Genomic DNA, 11,492 nt, shown 5'->3' on the forward strand with positions numbered 1-11,492 from the left:
TATGAAGAGCAGAAATATTGTATGGATGGCCGTGATAGGGATGATGGGTGGAGGGGCAGTTGTGATACCTCGAGCAGAACAGGGTACACCTCTTCTAGTCGGTCCGCCAGGAGCTTCGACGTCCATAGCTCCCGACGATGAGGGACCATCGACGGTCGACGATAGTCCTTTCACAACTTCGACAGCGATTTCCTCTACACAACACGCCACAACAACGACTACCAATTCTAGCGACAGAGCGAGCACTACTTCAACGGACTCGAGCGCCTCGATCACGTCGATTGCCTCCATCACCACCCCAGACAGCTCTTCCGCCTCGCCGACACCGACTACTGCCGCCATCGCTGATCCACCTCGACAACCCTCTTCTATCCGATATCTCGTGCCTGTCTTCCTGATCGTTCTCATCACGCTCGGCGGTTGGATCTTTCGGAAATACCGTAAACGTAAAACCTTTCGAGAGCGGGAATCAACACGTCAGACGAAGTCCCGATGGAACGAGAATGAATGGAAAGAACTCAAACATGATAACGATGACTACGATGATCCATGGGACGCGGGTGATGATGATCTATCACGCGACCATGACATGAATTGGAGGGGGAAGGATATTCGTCCATCCCCCTCTGCCGAAGTAACCATGCTGAGCGTAGCAGGGAGGGGCTGGGCATGGAGGGACACATTCAAAGATTGGCAATCTGCGAGAGGAAGAGAAAGTCAGTTGAATGGTGGCGGAGAGACGGGACTTGGCGAGATGGGAGAGAGGACAACCATGAAACTCGTGACCAGAAACATGGAGCCGAGTTATCAGACTTTACTCAGTCCCGCTGGACCATTTGCAGATGGTGCTGATGACAAAGAAGAAGACCAAAGACAGGATGAAGACAGAGAAAGGGGCTCAATACGCGCTTTGAGAGATAAGATCGCCTCCTTGTCTTATGCTCCATCGCCTCGTCAAGGAGCAGGGCTAGAGTGTAACCGTGCTCCGAACAAACGACTCTCGCAACGGGACATGGCACTCGATATGGATGTGGTTCCCTTAGATCCACCCGCCTGGATCCGACCCCGAGCGGTATCCCCGACTACACAGATCCTCTCTCCGCCTTTACAACCTCACTTGTTCTTCCATCCCACCACTTCTGTTCAGAGTATACATGAACTCATAGGTCAAGGACAAGGGCAGGGCCATCAACATGTTATGACGGAGATTACGGAAGATCCCAGCGGCAGCGAGTACGGAAGTGATGATGGGACTGCGACTGTCATCTCCAAGGGGAGTCATATCATCCCGACAATGCCCGATCAAGGTGGTGGTACCATCAAATTCCCGAGAATACCAAGTACAGCGTCTGGACTGGCTGGTGGTGATAGCTATTCGGCAGTGGCAAGCGCAAAGGTCGAACCAAAATCCAATCTAGGAAGAAAATCCTCTACGTCGCAACGTCAACCCACGATTTCTACTTCTTCATCGTCATCCAAGTCCAAGCCCACAGCTTCGAGAGCCAGTCGGGTTCCTCCAAGCTCCCTGTCGAAGGTGAAAGCATCTTCTCCACTTGCTCTCCGCCGATCCACAGCGGTCCAAAATCTCACCAAACCTTCTCCCGGCACCACCCTCTCGCCTGACACCTCGCCTGGTCTCCTCAGCCCCAACGCTGCGAAACAGGCAGCAGGTAGTCCGAGAAAGACTCGGACACAGAGGAAAGAGCAGAAAGCAAGGGATAAGGTGGAAGATATCCTGAAAGCGAGTTGGAGCGGCAGAGCGCTTACCTCACCGCCGCTCAATGGTTCAGGCAGTGTTGTAGAGCACCTGGGCGGGTCGAACCTGGTCCCAGGGATGATGAGTCCCGGTCTGGAAGAGACAGGTGGGATCGAACAGAGGCTGGCGATGTTGAGAAGGGTCGAGCTCTGATTGAAGCAATTGATCGCAAGTGGTTGTATTCACTATGTGGGTTGAACGCAGACCTGTGACTCGGTTCAAGTTTCAGATCGATTGTTTCAGGGATTTGTTTCGGTGTGATTGTCTTCCCTTTCATGACCATGCATCGATCTTCTGTGCACGAATACCCCCGACCATCTCTACAGTAACAACTGGTGCATCATCGGACCAAATGAAAACAGCATTCAAGCGATCCCAGTAGCACAAGTGTGATACACCGGCGTATTCTGCCCCCACATCTGGTACGGGCCGGAAACGGACCGGTTAGTCACTGGAACCTCCACTCGACGATGATCCTCCTTGATTTCGAAGAAGCTATATATAAATCATCATGCGGGTATGCCCAGACTGTACACATTCGCTCGCTCACAAAGAGGTCCAAACCAGATCAAGCTCTACAATCTAGCTGATCGGAATCCAAGTTGAAATCAGTTACAAGAACGATCCTCATAGCAATGTCCCCTCCTATCCAACGTCGGGCGAACCCCGGAAGTCCACTCATCACCTCCATCCTGGGGACCGGCATGTCACTCTCCGTCTTCCATCAACCTATCGTCTCCCTACTCGACCATCAGTTCAAGCTGCATTCAATATTCGAACGTACTCCGAAAGGCCGATTGGACAGAATGAGAGAAGAGGGAAAATTGCAGGGTGTGAAGGTTGTGAGGAGTCTGGATGATGTTGTCCAGGATGATGAGGTTGAGCTTGTAAGTGTTTCAGTTGGGCTGAGTGCTGGCACTTGCACGATGGACCTGAAAATTTATTCGAACTCCGGGTCACCTTTGTCCTGTTTATTACAGGTCGTCGTCAGCACACCAAACAACACGCATCACGAATTCACCAAATCTGCTCTCAATGCAGGCAAGCATGGTGAGTGGTTGATCGTCTCAACAGTTCCTTGTGATATACCGCTTCGTCAAGCACAGCTTCCACCTTGAAGTCAATGCAGTCGGCCTCTTGCCGTATCTGTTGCTAACAACTATTTATTCTTGATCCTTCACAGTGCTGGTTGAAAAGCCGATTTGTCCAACGTTGGCACAAGCGAAGGAACTGTACGATCTCGCCGAGAGTAAGGGGTTGATTCTTGGGGTGTACCAGAATCGTCGTTGGGATAGTGATTTCTTGACTTTGAAGAGTATCATCGATTCGGGCAAGGTGGGTCTTGAATGGCGTCCTCTTGTTCCTTCTTCATCCTCTCGCAATCGCTCCCCCTTGCTGGCCTGCTTGCTTCGATTTCTCTTAAAACACTTTCTCGTGGCTCTTTCCAGATCACATAGAATGAGGTCGCTGAGCCTGTCTCCTTTTGTGCTGAACACCTACTAGATCGGGACACCTATCGAACTCATCTCATCCTTCGATCGGTATCGACCTCTCCCACCTGATTCTTCCCGTGGGGCCAACTGGAAGGAAACTCCGGGAGAATCGAATAACGCCATCTACAATTTGGGTAGTCATCTGATTGATCAAGCTGTCGTTCTGTTTGGGCAGCCTGAGACAGTGGGGTGTAGGTGTGTTGATCAGAGGGGGATCGGGTTGGAGGAGAGTGTAAGTGTTTCTCGGGCCGTTCACGATACAAGTTATAGAATCCTTCAGTCCTCATTCGTGGCAACTTTCGGTCGGAAGCTTCACCCCCTTCGTCCACGTGAACGGTGTCAGGCTTCGCATACTTCCTGGTATCTCATCCCCATCATTCTCAAACACAACCATTGTTCCTGAGACGTATTGACGCACTCTGATCGCAGTTCGTCCTAGACCTTCACTACCCGCCTTCTCCGCCTTCCAGTTGTCCACGAACCATCACACTTCGCGCCTCCATCCTCTCCGCCTCACCTCATCAGCTACGTTTTCTCCTCAAATGTACCAAAGGGTCTTATGCCAAATACACCCTGCCGTCCTCCCACCCTGCGTTGAAAGGACTGAAAAGTCCTGCGACGCATGAGGGTTTCATGACCGAGCCTGCGGCCGGGTGGGGCAGCTTGTATGTCGCGGACGAAGAGAAGGATGGGACGGGGTTCAGTGAAGAGAAGTGCGTATTCAGGTCTAAACTGTTATTTCTGCTTCCTCCCTTCTTCAGGTAGCTTCAGCTTCGACCCTTTTCTGCCTTTTTCCGTGTCCTCATACATCGTGAAACATTTGAAAGCTTAGGATTCCCGCTAACCCCACTCACAGAGCTCCAGCCGTCAAGGGCGACTATCCCGATCTATACTCGAACCTGTTCGAGGCGATCGATACTGGAGATCGGGACACGCTAGCTGTGAAGGGAGATGAGGTACTAGCCGTTCTGAAGATCATCGAATTGGGGTTGAAAAGTTCGGAAGAAGGCAAAGTGCAGAAGTTCGAATAGGTCTCTTATCTTGGCTGATGGACGAATGAGGTCGTCGTTTGTAAGTCGCTTGGAGTGTAGGTCTTTGGTCGTGATTATGTATACATCGTGGAGACACATGAAAAGTCTGCTTGCTGGATTTTGGTCTGAGCGGAGACGATTGAAAGATCCTGTTTTTGTCGTAAGATCATCAAGTGACATTATTAGATCATAAAAAAGCATAGACGTAATTGTCCATCAATCGGAGTAAGATGTCAAGTCATTCACATCCTCTAAGCAACTCTTCTCCATAGGCATACTTCATCCGATGCATTCACTCCCAATTCACCCCCTCGATGCGGAGACAACCACTCATGCCACTCTCTCCATCCTCCAAACTCTGTCAGCCTTCGGTGTGACTTCCCCCTCCCCTACCCACTTCTGTTTCACAGTCTCACAACTCAAGTTACTGAAAGCAGAATTTGTCCTTGTCAATTTCAGTCTCTCCATATCTTTCTCCTCTCTGTCGTTGTCGACCGCGATGCGACCATCGGAAGAAATGTGGAGAAAGTGTTCCTTCTTGTCGCTACTCAACGGAGGAGAATGTCGCAGAACCCCCAAAGATGAGTTGTCTCGATCCTTTGACGGCGTACAAGGTTCAGAGTCGGTATCAGACCCATAAGACGATGAACAGGAAGAGGTACTAGTACTTGTCGGTGATGGCGAGAGATTATCGTCGATCTCGTCCAATTCGCCTTTTGAGGTCTCCTCGACGTCGTCAGCACCATTTTGGCCACCATTGGCATTGTGTGTTTCTGGTTCAGCGGAATCTCTTGGCGACTGTCGGCGAGGAGAAGTAGTGGTGCTAGTCGACGAGCAAGGATTCTCAATTGCCGTCTTGAAAGCATCCAGAGGAATATCGGGGGATAGACAAGTCACAGGCGGAGATGGAAGGGGGAATCGCCAGGTGGGGAAAGATAGAATGGGCACCTGGAGTGTCGGTCGGAGTCGTCGTTGTAATCGAGTAGGACGAGACGGAGTCTGCAGGAGGGATGTTAGTGAGCCCCCTCTTTCTCAGAACCTCGCTGGCGATGCACACAGTCCCACTCACGTCGTCCACCAAGCCTTCTACGATCCCCTCGTCGTCGTCTTCGTTTACTTCTGCCCTCTCTTTCCGCCTCCTACCCATGCTCATATTCGCGCTACCCATGATACTGCCCGTGATCATCTCTTCCACCTGGAACTCGCTCCTCATTCTCCTTTTGTGTAAACCCGGTTTCATTCCGCTCTGTTCCGCTTTCCCATCCGTCTCTCGAGCTTTGTCCACTTGCATATCCACCCCATCTGTATTCATGGTGAACGGTTCCAGCACCCTTCTCGTCCCTAGCGTGAACCGTTTGCTCAACGCTTCCACGGCATCTCCGTCCAGAGAGTTGCTATTCGACGGCATGCCTGACCGAGCTGGTACAGACGATGGTGAGGTTGAGCTGTCGTGCGAGGCCGGTTGTTGATTGGCATGCGTGGCTGGGGGCGGGGAGGTGCACGATAGGGAGGACAAACCCCAAGATAACGATGCGGACATCATACCAGCTATAGAGCCCAGTGATCTTCCCTTTGAATGATCGTGTCCAGGTTCTCTTCTCCGTTCCTTCTTGCTCGACCTCCGGGGTGACTCGCTCTCTTCGCCGTCGGATCCACAATCACTACCCATCACCTCGAAAGGTGGGAAATAGGAAACGCTGTCCGTTGCAGGAAGGCGCGAAGGAGAAGTGGTTTTTGCGCGGAAGCTGCCGGCTCGGTTCGGGGAAGTAGTCTTGGATCGTAGGGATGAGCTCCGTGAAAGTGTGCCAGTGCTGGGACCCGCAATGCTGTTGGTCATGGGTATTGAAACAGATGGAGTCAGTCGGTGAAGGGAACGATGTTGAGGTTGAGGAAGGGACGAGATTGACTTTGCTTTGCTTGTGTGGGTGGGGCAACGAGGTCCATCGTGTGACGTTGAGGAGGAGTAGGATTGGGCCATGACGGAAGTTACCTTTGCGGTATGATGTAAGGTGCTCGTCTGGGGGAGAAGTACTGTGATATCGTGAAGTCGTCGTCGTCAAGATCTGGAAGAGAAAGGGTCTCACTCGTCCCCTAGTCGTGGCTCTGCGTTGGCCGAGATGGTGTGTGTCGTGTTCGTGGTTGATGCGTTAATGCGTTGGAATTTGTCGTAGTTCTTGTCGCTAAAGGAGTGTATGTGATCGACGACTCAGTCTTCCTTTGGCCGAAAACCGAATGACGAGTGAAGAGGCTGTTTCTCGTTTGTCGAGATTTGCTTCAGGTTAGCCGGCTGTGCTGTGCTACGATCAACTGCTGGTCATTGGTCGATACTTTAATCGTCACTGTCGATTCGGTCGTCAGTCGTCAGTCGTCGGTGGTCGCGGACAGAGCGCGTGACAAGGTGACGTCAGATATGTAGTCACCGCCTTGTTCGAGAGGTGGTCCGTGCGAGCCGTTGTCTGTCCTTCCCCCTAGGTTATCGTCGACCGGGATGAAGAGGTATGGACCTTGTGTTACAGCTACAGTACAAGAGAAGCCATAATCTAACCAAGTGTTGACAGATACGATTGTGAATCAAGATATCGAAATATCAACGAGGCTCGTCTGCGATTTCTGGCCTAGACTACTTTTTCCAAGCGGACCTGTTTGATCAGACCTGACACCTGAACTAACGCAAAAGAGGACGTTCGCGACAACCTCAATCTATCAACCTCCGTCGTACACTCCTCCTCTAGGGTAGCACAACGATTACGGTGGGAGAGATGAGTCTTTGGATGGGAAGGATACACCTCCACTTGGGGTTCCGACCCACAAAAGACAGATTCTCTTCTCTCCTTCTTTACGGATCTTGGTCGAACCCGGTACAGCCACACGACCCAGGGATATTTCGGTCGGCCCGTTATGGTCTCGACATATAGGTCCGAAAGCAAATTATCATAATGATGGTGATCATCTTCCGTTCCAAGGGGAGAGAGAGATTGAGTTGACGGAAAGGGTCACGATGGGATTTGTTTTTTGGGGGTGTTCGACATGTCACTTTGGATGGACGGAAAGCCTTTCGGAATATGATCAGAGGTTTCTGATAAGTACCGCGTGGTCAGGGGGGAAGGAGAAGTTGAAGGCTGGATGATGGATGACGACGAGGATGACAGTAATCGTTGTTGATGCGCTAAGCTATATGTTCCATAAGTCTGTGGGACGAATGGTAAGCTATCATCATGGTCACGATCAGAGGGCTCGCTCGCTCACTGCTGAACTATGATGATCTGGTGCGCGACTTCCTTTTCTCCTCTGTTTTTTTATTTTACTTTCGACGATTTCGCGTGACGAAAACGCTTTGGTGTCATTTTGGGCCAGGCTCTCCGGCCGCCCCGGAACCAAATGTTATCCACCCACGTGAACAGCAAGGCCTTCCCTCAGTGGTACATTATATTCCCGCGGGGTTTCCAGGCTGTGGCATACACGTGGCTCACAGCTCATATGACTTTACCTAATTTGACGACATGTCCCGGTCTCGCTCCGAACTGACCGACGTCACACACTGACAGTAGCAGCGGTCAACCACGGAGCAGAATGTGTTTTCATCGAACAGTTCAATGTCAGACATACTCATGTCCTAATCACAACATTGACTTCTGATACCTCATCGACCACTTTCACCATTCCCATCCTACGTCGTAATCCACTACCACTCCGCCGTCTTACAATGCCAACGCCAGCTGTCGACCTGCTCAAAGCTAAGCTGTCGTCTCCATCCGGCACTCCAGATGTCAAGGCCACTAACCCGGTGAGCATGCGCTCATGAAGACGTTGCGCAGCAACACTGCCAGCGGGGACGATGAGCTCTGACACCACAATGTTAGAACTTCATCCCTCCGACACAACCTCTCACACCGAGCAGACAGCTTCCCACCTCGGTCGCACTTCCGGTCCTTCCCGCTGTAGAAGCAGCAAAACGTCTAGCTGCTTTCTCAGCCGTAGACAGACATGTAGGACTTGAGCATAAGGTGTGTACCACCTTGCGTGGTGATACCGCAGAGCAACCGCTAATTGGCGATATTCACCGGGGTCCAGGTCATCGGTATCGGCTCGGGATCTACAGTTCCCTACGTCGTGGACAGAATAGTCGCTCAAGGCCTCGAAGCTAACAAGGACAGAGTGTTTTTGCCTACTGGTGAGCTTCACCTTCCAATCCTTCGCCTCATCGATACTACAGGTACAGAGGCTTTGCTCACTTCATGACATTACAGGATTTCAGTCCAAAGAACTTATAATCAAAGCTGGTTTGACACTAGGCGACGTGGATCAGTACGCCAAGATCGATGTGACCATTGACGGAGCAGACGAGTGAGCGTGGACCACCCTCAGCTTCAGTGACATCGTGGCAATCAAAGCTCATTTGATCTTACAACAGAGTCGACAACGAATTGAACTCCATCAAGGGAGGAGGTGCTTGTCAGCTGAGAGAGAAGGTTTTGGCGGAAGCTGCGGACACTTGGGTCATCGTGGCGGACTATAGAAAGAATTCGCACGTTTTAGGAACAACCGTAAGTAACTAGTGTTCTCGACTGTCGCTTATCCCGACCATCGTCGGTGTATATACTTGGTTGTACACGAGGCGGAGATTGCTGACCCCCTTTATGCCCCTTTATGTTCAGTGGACGCAAGGTATCCCTATCGAGGTCGTCCCCTTCGCCTATGCCAAAGTCCTCACGAACCTCTCTCACATGGGATCGCCCAATGCTCTCCCTAACGGTAAACCTGGGCTCAATCTGCGTATGGGAAAGATGAAGGCTGGACCTGTCGTCAGTGATAACGGCAACTTCATCATCGACGCGCCGTTCCCACCAGAGATGATGCAAAAGCCAGCGGAAGTGAGTTGTATCTCCTTTTTGGGTGAAAAAGGACAAGGCTCAACGAACGAAGAAGAGGGGTCATGCGATACTTGTCCTGCAGCATATCGCTGACTGCTGGATCTCTTAGCTACTACACGCAATCAAGATGTTGACAGGTGTTGTCGAGGTTGGACTCTTCTGCGACATGGCCAAGGCTGCATACTTTGGTAACGAGGTGAGTGTGGAGTTGTCTCTGGTCGGCCCGGTGAATGCACAAACGTAGCCGGTGTCCCCGCGGGCACTTCTCCATCTGCACGGTATGCACTGACCACATACCAAAGGACGGCACAGTAACAGTTCGAGCCGACGACGGATCTGTCGGCCAAATCAGCTCAGTCCCTAACACGCCGATTGTTGCATCTCAGGCTGAATCAGCAAGCGTGGAGGCGTAATAACAACGGTAGAATGTATGTCACTGGGCTGAATGGGAGATTTTAGCGGTGTGCATGATGAGCAGCACGACTGTGTCATAGGGCCGCAATGAGCATAGATTGGAGAAAGAGAAGTCGCACAAGACAGACTGAAAGCGAGGGAAGAAAATTCAATGGATAGATCCTGGGTTTTGACTATATCCTATGTATAATGCATTCCGTGTTACTCTAGTGGTCGTTAGCGAGTTCCAGTCTGCGTACAGTTGCTTGCATCCAGAGTATCAGGGCTTTGCGAGAGAGCATCCAGTGAGGAAGGCGGGGTATTTGTTCCTCTCGAAATCCGGAACCAAACAAATGTAAAGCCGGGGAACCTGACTTGACCTGGTGGAGGTGAGTCGACTGAAGTCGAAACGGTGAAGGCAATCTTGTGTCCTCTGACACACCAGTGCTCCTCTCACTATCATCAAGATCACCGACCAGCGATCAACACGCTCGGCCCGTCTACCAGAGCCCAAAACGAGCGAACGTTCGTCATGCCACCGCCAAGACCATTGCATATTGTCTCGCAGCAGATCCACGCGACACTTCTCTCTCCGCCCAGTCGATTCTTGCTCGTGTCAACACTTTCAGATTCTGGTCAAGGTGATGGATGGACTCTGAGCTTGTTCAGCAGGACTGGACAAGGCGTCAGAATATGGAGTGAGACTCTGGATTTGAGCGAAGTGAGCTCAATACAGACTTCTCTGTTCCTGCCTGTCTTTGTGCTTTCTTGATATACAAGGATGACGCTGACGGGATTCGAACGGATGATCAGGTCGACGTCCCAGAGGGTGAGATCGGGGATGCTATACAGAATGGTATGCTCCATGTGGATTGCGGATGCAGAAGACAAGTAGACCTGGACACTCTGAAGGAAGTATCGGTGAGTCGATATGCTCGGTTCTCTTTTGAAGCTTTCTCCTTGTTATCGACACGACGGCAGAGCGCTTCTGATCCTAATCCTGGGCGACTATTCCGTTGATTTAGATTCATATATTGGTTCGGCCGAAACCGATCGTCGTGCTCTTGGTCTTGTCGAAGCTGGAAGAGCATGCTTCGGAGCTGCTAGACTCCTCGTTCCAGGTACGCGACACCCTCCTCACGTTCTCCCAAAGATGATGGCTGACGCAAGCGGTATGTTCCAAGTTACTGTCTAGACCGGATGCTTTATCCAAAGAAAGCAATTTATGTACGTGGCCTCTCCCTCTCACCTGATGGTATTCAAGCGGGCAGCATCTCCGGGGATTGAGTGAGTATGGCTGATATGGAATATATATACAGCTGAGATCAAAGAACTTCGAGCAAAGCTCAGTCAGAGAGAGGTACGTTGAAGTCCTCTGTTCCCAGCTTTGCTGAAGCTGTGATATGTCACGACTAACGCGCCCTTCCCTTCAGAATGAGATCCATTCGCTCAATTCGAAACTCGCATCGATGAAAGCAACGGTGGTAAGAGCTACTTCAAGTGATAACAAGAGCAAGTGTTAGTAAAATGACCTTCAATGTCAACCAACATTGTCATCGTCTTCTCCCTTGGACGCACGTTTCACTTGCTACTTCCTGTTCACCTGAGATTGTCAAGTCCTATTCGCTCCGTCTTATCCGCTCCCCCTCCATCAAATGTTCCTACGCTATTATGGTGTGTAATCGTATTTTCAACGGCTGACGAGCTTCATTCGTAGTCCCTCCAAGTCCGCAGAAAGCCGCCCCGCCAAAGGGCGCGAGTCAGCTCCAACCGAATCAGAAACGGTGAGTTAAACACCTCGTACTAGTCTTACGGACGGAGGTTGCGACGGAAAAGCTGCTTTCACTAATGACGGTTGTTATAGACGTAAAGCTGTCGAGGATGAATTTGCAGGGAGCAGTGACGACGAGGACGAGGACTAAGCAGGTTGCTACCTCGACGATAAAGT

At 51.1% G+C, this 11,492-nt stretch overlaps 5 protein-coding genes across 5 annotated transcripts; 4 read left to right on the plus strand and 1 right to left on the minus strand.

Annotated features, from left to right (window-relative positions):
• Positions 1-25: 25 nt before the first annotated feature.
• IAR55_005745 (uncharacterized protein) lies at positions 26-1,909 on the plus strand (the record flags this gene model as incomplete). The annotated part of the gene is made up of 1 exon (XM_066948835.1): positions 26-1,909. One exon carries the CDS (start codon positions 26-28, stop codon positions 1,907-1,909), a length of 1,884 nt encoding a protein of 627 aa, XP_066800608.1.
• A 482-nt stretch (positions 1,910-2,391) lies between these two features.
• On the plus strand, positions 2,392-4,280 carry IAR55_005746 (uncharacterized protein; the record flags this gene model as incomplete). Its single annotated transcript, XM_066948836.1, has 6 exons — positions 2,392-2,643; positions 2,737-2,806; positions 2,940-3,091; positions 3,260-3,481; positions 3,679-3,962; positions 4,106-4,280. 6 exons carry the CDS (start codon positions 2,392-2,394, stop codon positions 4,278-4,280), a joined length of 1,155 nt encoding a protein of 384 aa, XP_066800609.1.
• Positions 4,281-4,610: 330 nt separating this feature from the next.
• IAR55_005747 (uncharacterized protein) lies at positions 4,611-6,258 on the minus strand (the record flags this gene model as incomplete). Its single annotated transcript, XM_066948837.1, has 2 exons — positions 4,611-5,279; positions 5,350-6,258. 2 exons carry the CDS (start codon positions 6,256-6,258, stop codon positions 4,611-4,613), a joined length of 1,578 nt encoding a protein of 525 aa, XP_066800610.1.
• A 1,725-nt stretch (positions 6,259-7,983) lies between these two features.
• Positions 7,984-9,564, plus strand: IAR55_005748 (ribose-5-phosphate isomerase; the record flags this gene model as incomplete). Its single annotated transcript, XM_066948838.1, has 8 exons — positions 7,984-8,064; positions 8,141-8,284; positions 8,352-8,451; positions 8,528-8,624; positions 8,692-8,824; positions 8,936-9,151; positions 9,261-9,347; positions 9,454-9,564. The coding sequence occupies 8 exons, from the start codon at positions 7,984-7,986 to the stop codon at positions 9,562-9,564; spliced, it is 969 nt and encodes a 322-aa protein (XP_066800611.1).
• A 512-nt stretch (positions 9,565-10,076) lies between these two features.
• On the plus strand, positions 10,077-11,466 carry IAR55_005749 (uncharacterized protein; the record flags this gene model as incomplete). Its single annotated transcript, XM_066948839.1, has 8 exons — positions 10,077-10,265; positions 10,358-10,465; positions 10,570-10,665; positions 10,729-10,771; positions 10,864-10,904; positions 10,978-11,062; positions 11,262-11,328; positions 11,409-11,466. 8 exons carry the CDS (start codon positions 10,077-10,079, stop codon positions 11,464-11,466), a joined length of 687 nt encoding a protein of 228 aa, XP_066800612.1.
• Between the last annotated feature and the right edge of the window lie 26 nt (positions 11,467-11,492).

The sequence above is a fragment of the Kwoniella newhampshirensis genome, chromosome 12, assembly GCF_039105145.1.
Source record: "Kwoniella newhampshirensis strain CBS 13917 chromosome 12, whole genome shotgun sequence".
Classification (NCBI taxonomy): Eukaryota; Fungi; Basidiomycota; class Tremellomycetes; order Tremellales; family Cryptococcaceae; genus Kwoniella; species Kwoniella newhampshirensis.